Below are 14,080 nucleotides of genomic sequence, written 5' to 3' on the forward strand. Positions count from 1 at the left end.
TTTTACTTTTTATAATAACAGGGTATAGTACAAATCACGATTGTGATATAGTTTACTCTATGTGCCATTTAACATAATGCCAGAATTGATATATAACTTTGGAACAAAATCACTGATTATAAAGAAAACCACTTTTTAACGGTACACGTGTGAGAGAAATGACTGATGTGTTACATAAAATGTTATTCATACTGCATACAAATAAAGTGCGTATGTATGATGATTAAAACACAGCAATTACCAGTCTTGAAGTGTAGGTACACATTTTTATTTTGTTTTGTATACATCACAACTTTGTAAAATGTTTTGAAAACTTACCGAAGAAATTTCTACAAGTCAAGACTATAAAAATCACAGTTCTCACTCGTTCCAAGTAACTTAATTATTACCTTTTTATTTTTTTTGTGTAACACCAAGACCAACGTTCTCTGAGTATTGTGATCACCTTTTTATATACGTTTTGTGTAGAAAGTACAACAGAAATAAAGACGATAGAACCGAGAGGCAAAACCTTTATAAATCAGACATCTTATTTTACCTTTACGTATTTGCCTTCTGGATTAATCTGTGCTTCAATTGCTGCGAATAAAACTCACTTCGAATTTCGGTTACGCATTTTCGGTGCATCATTGAAACTTGAAGTTATAAAAAAGAAAAAACAGAAGAGAAAAGAAAAGGAGATGTGCGATCCTGCACCAACAGAAAAAATTTCAACATATCACATTCAAGCCTCAATTAATAACACAGATTAACAAGTCACAATTTTGTCCGAACAAATTATTCGGTGTTATTATGCGAGGTACTATTCAACAAAATATCACAAATCCGCAAAACATGAAAAATAACAAAAACCAACCAGTAGTTGTTTCTTTTAAGCGTTATCGATCATAAAAGTGTCGCTAATAAATACGTTATTACTTTTCGTATTAGAAAAGAAAATCGTTCAACCAAGTCTACGACGATATCACAAGCATAATATCGGGAATTTTGGGAACAACATTAGTCTTCGTGCTTCTTTTTCCATGATTCTGTGGATGACGGTGTCCATATTGTACTGAGAGAACGAAACGGATCGAAACCAGATCTTTCCTGCAATTGAAGTTAGTCAATCAATTAACAATAGAACTTCGTTTGTACAAGGTGGTAATTTGGCAGTTAATTAAATGAATGTTAAATTTCAATCTGACAGACAATACACAGGATGTTCCGTGACATGTAGATTACGTCCTTAACTACGTCCACGCATTTTGAAGTAACCTGTATATAAAAGAGAATTATTTTCTTACTTGTGTGTCTGGTTCTGTCGGTAAAGAGGACAGTTGTGAATTTACAGGTGGAGTGGCAGCTCCCCATGGTCCTGCAGCCCACACACCACCTGTATTCACTCCCCAAACACAACTTCTTTCTTCCCCAACAGCTGCCCTTGTGTACAATGGTTCCCAATTTGTTTCAACTGCCATCCAATTATCTACGAATTCAATGTCAACAGTGTAACATACCAGTTTTAACTACACAATCATAATTCCATCTATATAATTCTAAATATTTTCCAGCAAGAAAGAAAATATATTAAACAATGTAGTGTTTACCCCTTAAAGTGTCCGTCAACATTGAGGAAGGTTTCTCAGAAGATTTCGACGATTCCAATGGAAACCCGCTTGTACTATCCGACAATAAATTATACACAGGACTACTGTCTTCCCATAACTGACATCGCGTATCTTCTTCAGGGCTCTCCAGTTCCATCAATGGTTCATCTGTTTCTGGAAGATCATCGTACGGCACCAGTTCCCGTTCAAACTGAAGTAAACAAAGAAAACAGCAAGATTAAAAAACGAACATACGACAGACTGAAAAAGAATAAATAATTTATCATTTACCGGTGGTTCTGTGAAGGCGTTCATAAAATAGCTATTCGAGTGCTGCAATGTATTCTGCATCTTTAAGGGATCCTGACTAAGTGACTTCTCCTCGACAGACTGAACACAGAGGGGTGAAGAGTTTGATACCATTCTGTATTCCTTCGTGCCCTTCATCAACTCTTGACTTGACTGTTGTTTAATATAATCTATATCTTTGGTATCGTTACTGAAGACCAAGGTATGCGTGGTCGTCTGAGGTTTGTGTAACTTATTTAAGCTTGAGAAGGGAGAAATATTTTCTGGACTTCTGGCCACAACGTCGCTAAACCTCGCTCGGTTCTCGCCCCAACAAGATGGCGGTGGCGGCAACGGAGCAGACACTGTACCCAACGACCGCGATGAGTCTTCTCTTTGGCTAGTGTTCCCGTTCAACGATGTCACTGTAAAATAAACATTTAATGTTAACCTTTAATTTCTTCATGATTTAACACGTTGAATGTATTGTATTAAATCATTTGATTGTATTACATTATTGCACTTTGATCTAGCTGAATGTCACTGCATTAGGTAGCATTATTTATAGTATAGAAATGTTTTCAAATAGTGACCTCCATGACATTCAACGTATTAATATTCAACGACAAGATAGGAGACAGTTATGTACCCTTCGCATGCGTTTTTTCCATGCCACGACGCTTCTGAGATCCTTTATCTTTCCTAGGAGGATTCTTGTTCTGTCGAGGTAGTTTACACGACGACTCGATGGTGCGAGACGAGTGGATGTGGTGTTTTATGGTCGACCTCGTTGTGCTCGTTTTCCACCTGTTCGGATTGTTGTGCCTCTCTTTGTCATACTCGTCGTCGTCGCAGTCGCCCTCGTAATTGTCTCTGTAGTCAACACATGGCACAGGCGTGATCGATTGCGGTTTGGTTTTCTTGGTTACCGGCTTTCTTTGCAACTTCTCTGACTTTCCGCAAGGCTGGTCAAAGTTCTATAATGAAACAGTCTTAATATAAAACCCTTGTACAACATGAAGATTGATAAATACCGTACCTTGCACGGCGGTGGATCGTCTTGAACAGAACTCTCCGTTGTCGTGGAGGACGTTTCCTCCTCTGAAAGTTGAACGTTCCTGTGGTTGCTGTTGGACTCGAATTTCTTGAACGGCATATGATTATTATTGTTATTCCCAACTGTGGACTGTTTCCGTTTGCTGTCCAATTTACCGGTTCGAGTGTTGTTCAACAGCCCCGTCGTGTCGACCTGAACCTCGTGATCGACTAGTTTCGTTTCCTCCTTAACGTTCCCTATCTGATTGGACTTCCCTTTCCTATTGGTCACAGGACTCGACTTGATGAACGTGTTCACGGTGTACTTCCTCTCCTGCACCCCTTGAACATCCGGGAACGTGGCTTCGGACAGGCAATTCTCCGTTTGAACTTCCTGCACCGTATTCTGTTTCTTGTTGTTCCTTTTCTTAGCTCCAAGTGCCATATTGTTCATCACATTGTTACCGTTGTCCAACGACAATTCCTCGCAACGTTTGAAGGACAACAAGTCCTTTGTCTCGGTGTCCAATTTAAACCTGCGTTCCTCGTCCGCGGACCAGTCAGGAATCTTCAGTCCTTTCTGCGAGTTCTCTTTTTCCTTGTACTTCTTCACGTTCATCAATGCCCAGTCCGGATACGTGTCCTCTTTCTTCGCTGCTTTCTGCTTCTCCTCGTTCATCAGTTTCTCTTTCAAGGGTATCTCTTGCGTCGAGTGCACAGGCATGTGCGACAGCAGCCTCAAATCGAACGGTGGTTGCACCGGACTCTCCCTGGTGAAGCTGGCCAGAGCTCCTCTCAACACTCTGTCCGCTTCCAGAAACGAAATCGCTAGCACGCATATTAACAGGATGGACGACAAGCTGATGGCCGCCCATTGAACACCATATTCCCAGGATGGTCTTATCAGCGCAGCTCTACAGTCTTCTAAAGAGTGCGGGGGAAGAGTCGCGAGTAAATTCAGCGTTACCATACCGTTCTCGATGTCGCTGTCTGACCCTAAACTCGTCGATATCACGAGTTTCCTTTCGATCCGCGACAATGTGAAGTCCGGCGTGAACGCTATTTCAATCTTCTTGGTCGCGTTGGGATTCAAACTGAACGGCATGCAGTTCAACACCCGGAATCCATAACCTTCACAGCGAAGGCCGTTTATGTAGAAGTCGTAGACTTCTATGGGTAGCTCTCCCGTATTTCTGGCCATGAAAGACCTCTTCACCGTCAGGTTAGGTACGGGATTTCGTTTGAATCGTTCCCCTGTTATTGAAGAATGGAAAACAAATTAACGTATGCCACTAATGAGAGCTAGACTAATTTCTTTACATTTAGGGTACAAATTTGCAGTGTGTTGCTTAAACGGTAGCGCCAAAGTAAAGAAACGTACATACGTTCACAATCTTTTAGGTGTTTGTCCGCGAGTTCAAAGAGTAAAGGTGTAGTGGAACCTGGCTTTCGATTTCCGAATCTAAATTGTGCATTTGCCCCTTGGCCCATCACACGCAGTACTTCCAGAATCGTCATATTGTTCCTAGAACAGAGATAATTGAATTTAACGGTGAGTAATTTCTGTTGATACGTTTAGGAACAATGATATTTGTAGTGAGGAGTGTATAGTTGAATGCTCTCTCTCTCTCTCTCTCCCTAAATAAAAATTTACCTAATATATAAAAGAGCAGACGATAAAGTAGGTGAGAAAGGAGTGTATGACACTCGTATAGTTTTCGACTCCGAACGTTTTAAATACAAAGGAATCGACTGCGGCGCTACTGAAACGTCCCATTCTTTTTCAAACTGTTCTCTATCCTCTATATTCTCGTCTAACTTAAACTCCTCCGCAACTGTGGACCCACATTCTACGCACGCGAACTTAAATCTGTAAGTAAACATTATATTAGACATCTTGTACATTTTTTCTTCAATTGTGCAGAAATATTTAGAAATGAAAGGAATACATACTTAGCTGGTAATGAATGATAAAGCCTTGTTCCTTGCGGATAATTCCAATCCATTACCAACTGCACTATTAACGGACTGGTGCCGGGATTATACAATTTAATCGATCTGTAAGACGTATTCCCAACTTGCGTTAAAGGGAATACCACAACGACTTTATTTTTATTGTTACCGAAACCAGTCAATAGACTGGGCCAATACGGTTTTATGTTCAAGTAAAATTTGTGCCCGCGAACTTCGGTGGTGTCTAAACGCATCGTTATATTCTCCCAAGAACGACCACCGGTTGAATTCAGAAAACGCGTGTATCTTGTGTTCAACAAATTTAAATCGGAATCTCTCGTGTGCGAAGGAAGGGCTAACGTATTTAGCCACTGTCTGCCAGCTGCATTGCAATTAAACGTATCACGTTATATTAAATCATCACATTATTTCTAACGTTCAAGCAATACTCACCATTGCTGTCTAATGACAATCCTAGATAACAGTGATGCTTGCAGGTCACCGATTGTTCGATTTTAACTGACCCAACGTAATTTTCACCTTTTGTTATAATTGGCATCGATGCTTCCTCTAACGGAATATACTTTATCCTATTATCTTTGTAAACAGGTGCGATTCGAGTCACTTGCATGGGTCTCACAAACGATGAATGTACTTTTACTTGTTGCACGCAAATAGAACCCTGCATGGAAATCATTATGTAACAACGATCATTCTACGAATTGTATCATGACACATTTGAATTACTTACAGGAAAACAATCGGTGAAAATAAGTTTCTTTAATGAAAGTCTTCCGTATGCCACCCTCATGTAAACTGGTAAAATGAATCTCTCGTATGTCGTCCTGACGAACACGTCACCAACGATAGTGTCCTCTTCGACCACTGGAGTCTTCACTTTAATCTTAAAGATGGCTAGGTAACCAGGTTTTATATATTGCTGAAATTAAAGGAGAATATCTTCAACTGAAATTGTTATACAATATCGACACGTTGGATGCAGCACGATTTCAGAGCAAAATATATAAAATGGGAAAAATATAATATCAAATCAGTTGATTGAATTACATTATTGCACTTTGATCTAGCTGAATGTCACCGAATTAAGTAGTACTATTTATAATACAGAAATGCTTCCAAATAATCGTCGTTTAATCATGAAGATCACCGGTGACCATAGCATTCAACGTGTTAAATCAGTATTAGCACATTAGATGATGTTCCTACATTGCCAGTGTGACTGCACACAGTTATATTGCGAAGTTCCTTGTCCAGAAAATCTGCTGGGCCTTTGTGACATCCCATGAGCTCTAATACCGCGCCAGGCATGTTCACTCCCCATCCATGTAAATCGATATTAATTGGATTCTGATTTTCCAGGGCAAAAATAGCCTCGCTTTCGGTTCCACTGCTCACTGTGCCAAAATTCATTGTGCCCTCGTCGGTTTCCCTTTCGTCGGGGACAATTTTCCTCACTTTACCGTCGTAACTGAGCAACGGGACTTCCGTTACGGAGACATTCGAATGAATTAAAATCGAGGACTCCATTTTCACGTTGTCAGTTTTCCTATCTTTGGCAAGTTGTAGTGAAAAAATGTTAACCTTCTGTTCTGGCTTCAGCACTCTCGGAATAAAATTTTTTATCTGAAAATCCCACGTTGATAATCTCTGTTACAGCGCTGGACAATTTCTGAGTACACTCACCGTGAAAAGTGACTTGACGTGCGACGACATTGTGAGGTTCGTGATGGCTAATGGCAATTTAAATTTATTAACGACGCTAAAATTTCGCGCTTGATTGGACTGAAGGGAACAGTAATGTGTTATTGATGCGTTTACTTCTAGTCCACCCTGTAGAACTTGTGCTTTCCATGGTATTGTTAATTTCTGATTGGAACCACCGGGGCCTATTGCTTTAATCACTAGTTTCCCTTTAAAATGTTGTAACTCTAAACCAGTCTTCCCTGGAAGATAAACAACGTACAATTATACGATATACATCTGCATGTTATGCACATAAGATTAAAATGCCTACAGTCATAAATTAGTGCTCCAATCGCAATCGGTATATCTGTATCTCCTGGGATTACCGCTTGCTCAAAGTGAAGTTTTAATGCTTTAGATACCGGCGTACTAATTATGTTCTGTGACAGAAATGAATAAACTTGTTATTGTGTAAGAAGGTAAATAATGGTAAGAAGTAAATAATATTCACCATGATTTTTATTGGTTTCTTCGCTGAGTTCTTCAAAGCAATGGGGTACTGTATGGGAGGTTGCAACGAACCACCCATACCTAAGTTAATTACCCCAGAGTTTCCGCCCCAATGAAGACCAGCCCCATTTTTTACTTCAACTTCGACTGTCGCGACAAGCACTTCCGAAGTATTATTTACTTTTAGCCTGTAATTCAAGGGATAATGTATTAGTAGACAGTTTTATCGGTAATAGGAGAATATTAAACTACAAACCTAATATACGTGGTATGATTTTTTTCTGTATAAGCATAAAAATGTAGTCTTATGATAGGCTTTGTTTGATATGGTGGGATTTCCCATAGTTCACGCGAACCTTCTGCTTCTTCTGATGGCAATTCTAGTTGAAATTCTCCACCACTACTATATACTTCTAGAACCTGTAGAAATATAACGAAATACAATTTAAAAAAGTAAGCAAATACAACAGAGACTAATGGAACTCAAATAAGGAAATTAAAATAATATTTTAATCGGAGATACGTACTTGTAAAGCTTCTGCATGTGGATTGTGCATATATATAAGTGGAGTAAATGTTGCATTTAAAGGTAATTTAACACCCAATACAGATCTGAGTCGATATGGACTACTGACACTTATTCCTTTTACCTAACAGAAAAGACGTGTTTGTAATAGAGAACGAAATATTGGTATTAAACATATGTATTTCGAATGAATTACCTGGTACTTCACAGTTCCATCTGTAGTATGTATAAAAAGATGTGTATCAATATCACCTACTTCTCGACCAAGAAAAACAACATCGAATGTTGTGTTCCCAAGTGGTGGTATTACCTATGCAAATTAAAATGTTATCTGCACTGCAGTAGGAGTCACTTATTGTGGAAAGTATAATTATACATTATTGTAGACTTACTTTATTTCGAAAGAATGATGAATGGAAATGCCGTGTATTTCCAGAAATTGATAAAAGATGGATTGTTTTATTATGATCTTTATTAAACAGGATCACAGTTTCTTGGTGGGGTATACCAAGTTGTCTAAGAAGAAAAATATTCACTGTAAGAAATTCCATTTACAATGATACAATCAATACAGACAATTTGCTTACCTTTCTTTGAAGTCCAGAACATATGGTTCAAAATAAACATGAGATAATACATCTTGTGTTTTATCTTCATCTGATGGGGTGTCCCTTAAAAAATAGTTCCAAAATTTGAATGTATTCACTAGAATTCGATAAGTGTATACTTCTAATAGTGGAAATTGAAAATAGGAAAGGTACGAGAAATATTAGTTTGAAGTAATCACAGTTAGTAAAGCAGTGTTTAGAATTTCAAAGCTTTGTTGTTTAGAAATGTCACTATGATGAAATGATTAAATGGTTAAAATACAAATGCAAATAATAAAACATACAATAATAATTAGGAACAATTACTTTACAATGTACTTTTAACATTTGCATTAGTGCACAGAAAGAAATGTATAATTAAAAGACTACAGTATTCATCTTTTACTTATTAAATACTGTATTTTATTTTCCTTACATATAATCAAATCATCAATGTAAGATTATGATACTGTGAATAAATGTTTCAAGAATAAGGAAGGAGACTTGTAATGAAAACCTTTCCTACTTCCACTCACCATTATTTTAATGAGTATTATGCTTACCCAGCCCCATGTACTGTATTGGTAAAATCCTAGAAAACGAATAAATCAATAAACACGCAATGAAATGGTATAATTCAAATATAAAAAAAATTCTTGTAACTGACCTTATGTACAGACATAGGTATGTTGTCCAAAAGATATTGAACATCATTGTCATCTTGTACAAAAGCTAAAAAAAAGATAGTTCTCAAATAACAAAGACAAATTATCTTCAAGAATCATTTTCAAGATTATTTTTTAATATTGTTAATACTAACAGTAACCACGTAATATTTTGATTTCATAAGAGGAACTCAAGTCTTTTAAAATACAAAAATATAACAGACAATCACTGACTTAGATTACGCTCAGCCTCATACAAAAACTTTAGTTACCATGCCCTTATTCCAAAATTTGCAGATTTTTGTCAAAACAATCAAGGCGAACACAAGTGAACCCAATGTAATAGTTAAATAATAAACTGCAAGAGAATGTTTAGTTCCTCCAAATAAATGGAAATTTTGTTTATTCATCACTGATGTGAAAAAACTGCAGTTGTCACTGAGCACAACACATCAATATTTTTTTTCTACTTATAGACATTTGATTGTTACAAAAAAACTGACGATTCCTCGACCTTTGGAAAAATAAATGGAAGTATCACAGAGGAGAAATCCTGACACACGTTAAAAACACTAAAGTTTGCACAGAATAACAACGCACGAGAATTGTTTCGGATGTGTACCATTGCAGTGCAACTGAAGAATGTTAAAATAGCGTAAATATTCGCTTACCATTATTGTGTCCATGTAAGGACGGTCGAATTTGTGACGTCAGCTCGAAAAACGTTAACAAGAGGAAGCAGTAAAGTACTTTTAACTCGGTCATAATAATTGTTTCACTGTGTTGTTTGCTGTTTTGTCTTTAGCAGAAATGAAAATCCGCTTTCGGCCATACTTTCGCCACTATCGAATTCTGGAGTATCGATTCTACTTCCGTCCGATTTGAAACGTTTCCACGAGCGAATTTCATGCACCTAATATGACGGAGACAGATTATATTCACTTCTCGCATCTTTTATTATTATATCGATACACTGTTGATATTTAGCGCTCGCCCATTAACGTATTTATCTTCTGCGCGATACTTTTCTTTGTCAATTTGTTGTTGTCCCGCTGAACAACCCTCGAACGTTCACGCGTTTGTTCGTTAAATAGAATTCTTTAAATAAATAGAATGACAACGTTGTAACCGAAATTGATTTTCATTTCAATTGTAAAATATCCGTTGGTACTCTCTATATATAAATTATACTATACTTTGTAATCTGTAATTTATATATTGGTCATGGCAATATGTTGTTAAGTATATTCTAAGTTTCAAGAGAAGAAATTTTATAGACTAAATTGCGTTGAAACTGATAATTTCAAATTGTAGGTACTTACAAATAAATCGTGTATTATATTTTTTTCTTTAATTTATGCCGACCAATCCTGTTACATTACCGTTAAAACGTTCTTGACTTCGTTAATCCATCTGTATCAAATTTGTAATTCCTGCATTTAAATACCAATCATACAATAGAATTATGTTTAATCAACATTTGGCGGTAAATTGGAAAAGTGTATTTAGAAGATTTTTATGAATCAATTATTCACTACGTTACATTAAATGATAAATTATATTGTCAATGTAACAAAGAAAAACTTTAGAATCTTAAAAGAATATATAAATATTTATTATTATTTATTTAGGTACGTATTGAAAATTATTACATTATATTTAACTGTAAAATAAATCATGATTTTCTATGTGGTTGAAACGCCATCTACACGTTTGGTACATGTGGTTACCTTAACCTTAACAATAAACAAGTGTAACGTGCAGCATGTGAATTGTGATTGTTAAATATTATTATATTGTTTTCAAAGTGCACATTCAACATGCGGAGTACAACTTATAGTATGTTAACGTCATGTTTAAATATTTATTATATTATTAAAAAAATTATTATATACAGGTTTCTAATTAACGTTTATTCCTGATCCAATAGACAATAGGGGTGAAAAAAAGAAACTTTCCTGGATCTACAGGAGGAAAGCAAAATTACAAAAATCAAAGAATGCAGCACAAGGAATAAGCAACACTCCAAATGACAATAACAGACCGAGAATTATTATTCGTAATCTGTCATTTAAGGTTGGTGAAATCTGTGATCATGAAATGTAAAATTTTAAATATTAAACCTATATTGTACCTTGTCCATAGGCAACTGTAGATGATGTCAAAAAATTATATGAACCATTTGGCCAAATAGACGACATAAATTTTCCAAAACGGGCTGATGGTTCACCTGTAGGATGTTGTTTTGTTCAATTTAAACAATTAGAAGATGCATCAAAGGCAATATTTAATACAAACAAGAAAGAATTTCTTGGTAATATTTTATGTTTTTATGTACTTATTGTATTAATATTGTACAATATGATATTTATTAATTGTGTTAAACTAAATAATTATTTTAGGCAGAGTAATAAGTAGTAGTTGGGCAATATCAAAGTCCAGATATAATGAAAAATTGAAACAGGAATCTAAAGAGAATTTAGATGATACACAAAACACAGATATAAAAGATGAGGAAGAAGTACCGGAAGATAAAGACAAGGATAAAGAAAAAGCACCTAAGAAAGAGAAGCCAGTACCAATAAAAAAAGAACACAGAAAAGTACACAAGGAGAGGAATACAAAGAGAGCAAGAATTGTTATAAGAAATCTTTCATTTCAGGTAAAAAAATATTCTAAAGTAATGATTATCTTTCTAATTGATTCAGTACAATGTACAAAAATGATTGTGTTTCTTTTAGGCAACTGAAGAAGATTTAAAACAACATTTTTCTCAATATGGAGAAATAGAAGATATAAAGATCTTAAAGAGAAGTGATGGAAAAAATGTCGGTTGTGCATTTTTACAATTTCAGTTTGTACAAAGTGCAGCTAAGGCTATACATTATGCAAATTTACAACCACTTCTTAATAGACCTATTGTGGTTGATTGGGCAGTACCTAAAAATAAGTTTCTTCCAAATAATGCAGACACAGCGAATGAAAATGAGGTGAAGGTGAAGATAGAGAAGGAAAGTGATACAGAAGACACATCAGAAACTGCAACGAAATCAAATTTAAATGAAGAGTTAGGTAGGTGAGTAAATGTATTGTGTAATACTACCTCCAATTAAATTTAATTAAATTGTTTTTAAAACATATGTAAATTTATTCTTTAATAGTAATAAAGGTCACATAGATGTATCTATAGAATCAGATGAATCTGACAATGAAGATGAGAAGGATGTAGAAATGAAATCAGAAGGTGAAACTTCAGACAAAGAATTATCTGAAGACGATGTAGAAGACATAGATGAAGAAGAAGAAGAAGAAGAAGAAGAGGAAAAAGATATCAAGGAACAAAAACGTCCACGTTTCGAGTCTCACGACGTCTCCGAAGGAAAGACTGTGTTCTTAAAAAATGTGCCGTTTTCTGTAAAAAATGAGCAATTAAAAAAAGTCATGGAACAATTTGGACCCGTTTATTACGCACTTGTATGCATGGATTCACTCACCGAATACTCAAAGGGTACAGCGTTCGTTAAGTTCAGGGTAAATTTTTGTATTCTTTCAATTGTTCATACATAATATGTTATAATGCTGTGAATGTCTAATTAAGAACTTCGTTACAGAATGTTGAAGATGCTGAAAAATGTCTGGCTGCAGGAAAAGAATTGGAAATAGATGATCAGATAATAGAAGCACAAAGAGCGTTAGACAGGAATGAGATTGAAAATAGAGCAAACTCGAAGCAACCAAAACAAAAAGACAATAGAAACCTGTACCTCGTAAAGGAAGGCGGTAAGATACAAATTTCAAGCCTTGATCTTCTAATAATACTTGTACTGAAAGTGAATTTATTGTTCAGTTATAATGGCCGGAAGTCCCGCTGCTAAGGGAGTGTCGGCGGCAGACATGGCGAAACGGTTGCAAATAGAGCAGTGGAAATCACAGATATTGCGAAATTTAAATATGTTCGTATCCCGAATAAGACTCGTCGTTCACAATCTGCCACCTTCGTTAGATGATACAAAATTTAGAAAAATGATTGAACGTTATGGACCTGCCGGAGCAATCATTAGAGAGGTATCTTTAAATTCCAATGCATTATATATGCTGAATAACAGTGAGAAGTAAAGGAGTAATAATTCAACAAAATATTTGCCAGGCACGTGTCATGCGAGATCTGAAGAACGTTGACTCGAAGGGAGTGGGAAAGTCCAAAGAATATGGATTCGTTTCGTACACGAAACACGAGGATACTCTTCAAGCATTAAGAAACATAAATAATAATCCAGATATATTCAACCCAAACAGAGTATGTGTATTTTTTTAACACTTGTTTCTTACTTCATGTGTTAAATTCTAAAACATGTTTTTACACAGCGACCCATAGTGTCCTTTTCAATAGAAAATCGAGTAATGGTGAACGCTAGGCAAAAAAGGATACAGAGGAGTCAAGAGAACAATCCTACATGGCCAGGGTACAAAATGAAGAGGCAGCAGCAAGAGACAAACGAGAAAGTCCCGACAAAGAGATTCAAATTCGGGGAATCGAGTAAAGTAGAGAAAAACGAGTCGAACAAAAAGCCATTTGCAGGAGCGGTTGGGAAACCGGGTGAAAATAAATTACGGTCCAAGTTCAAATTGAAGAACCAAGCCGCGGTGCACCACGAGACAGTGAAGAAAGAGAAGAAACTGAAGAGGACCTCCAAGAAGCTAGAAGAGAAGAGGAAACTTAGAAAGGAAAATAGAAACGAAGTTAAAGTTAGTATCACACCAAAGCATCACAATGCTTCTTACAACCCACGATTTTATTCCTAATCGTTTCACTTCTTTTCCAGCCCGTGCACAGGACAAAATTAAAAGCCGAAGACGTAAATCTAGACAAGCTTGTAAATAGTTATAAGAATAAATTAAAATCGATAGAGTTAAAGAAATCGAAATGGTACGAATCATAGTGTTCACGCATAGGAAGGTTCGCCGAGACATTACCATAGTCGTCGTTCACCTTGTAAAAATAATTATACAAAATGGAAAATACAGAGGTACACCCGCACATATACATTAACTGCCTATATTTCAGCTGAATCGATTCCTGCCTTATTCCTAAAACACATCACGTTCTGCAGATGTATGTTTATAGTTACCGCTGATCACATGATACACGTGTTCTCGCCAATGACTGATGCTCGGATCCACGTTCTCCAACCAATAAGACAGGCCGTAGGATCCACATGGTAG

The 14,080-nt window shown here is 36.3% G+C and overlaps 2 protein-coding genes across 4 annotated transcripts; one reads left to right on the top strand and one right to left on the bottom strand.

Annotated features, from left to right (window-relative positions):
* Positions 1–237: 237 nt before the first annotated feature.
* Positions 238–10,281, bottom strand: Tmem131 (Transmembrane protein 131). 2 transcript variants are annotated; one of them, XM_031990888.2, is made up of 24 exons: positions 10,180–10,281; positions 9,529–9,770; positions 8,860–8,924; positions 8,756–8,784; positions 8,193–8,276; positions 7,998–8,121; positions 7,802–7,915; positions 7,607–7,729; positions 7,336–7,499; positions 7,081–7,267; positions 6,901–7,009; positions 6,570–6,829; positions 6,093–6,509; positions 5,617–5,805; positions 5,319–5,547; positions 4,866–5,247; positions 4,567–4,782; positions 4,298–4,437; positions 2,917–4,166; positions 2,527–2,854; positions 1,881–2,302; positions 1,590–1,800; positions 1,287–1,468; positions 238–1,089 (listed from the first exon to the last, which is right to left on the bottom strand). In XM_031990888.2, the coding sequence occupies exons 2-24, from the start codon at positions 9,620–9,622 to the stop codon at positions 1,000–1,002; spliced, it is 5,409 nt and encodes a 1,802-aa protein (XP_031846748.1). In that variant the 5' UTR covers positions 9,623–9,770; positions 10,180–10,281; the 3' UTR covers positions 238–999. The 2 variants fall into 2 exon arrangements, with proteins under 2 accessions (XP_031846748.1, XP_031846730.1); XM_031990870.2 differs by lacking the exon at positions 10,180–10,281 and having other exon boundaries at positions 9,529–10,124.
* Positions 10,282–10,526: 245 nt separating this feature from the next.
* LOC116433143 (RNA-binding protein 28) lies at positions 10,527–14,053 on the top strand. 2 transcript variants are annotated; one of them, XR_012999553.1, is made up of 12 exons: positions 10,527–10,696; positions 10,788–10,933; positions 11,003–11,171; positions 11,260–11,519; positions 11,599–11,933; positions 12,019–12,388; positions 12,469–12,637; positions 12,705–12,922; positions 13,005–13,154; positions 13,223–13,603; positions 13,681–13,884; positions 13,969–14,053. XR_012999553.1 is itself a non-coding variant. In XM_076371575.1 (11 exons), the coding sequence occupies exons 1-11, from the start codon at positions 10,678–10,680 to the stop codon at positions 13,795–13,797; spliced, it is 2,334 nt and encodes a 777-aa protein (XP_076227690.1). In that variant the 5' UTR covers positions 10,527–10,677; the 3' UTR covers positions 13,798–13,895. The 2 variants fall into 2 exon arrangements, 1 of the variants encoding a protein (XP_076227690.1); XM_076371575.1 differs by lacking the exon at positions 13,969–14,053 and having other exon boundaries at positions 13,681–13,895.
* Positions 14,054–14,080: the final 27 nt, after the last annotated feature.

Source organism: Nomia melanderi, chromosome 10, assembly GCF_051020985.1.
Source record: "Nomia melanderi isolate GNS246 chromosome 10, iyNomMela1, whole genome shotgun sequence".
In the NCBI taxonomy this organism is placed as follows: domain Eukaryota; kingdom Metazoa; phylum Arthropoda; class Insecta; order Hymenoptera; family Halictidae; genus Nomia; species Nomia melanderi.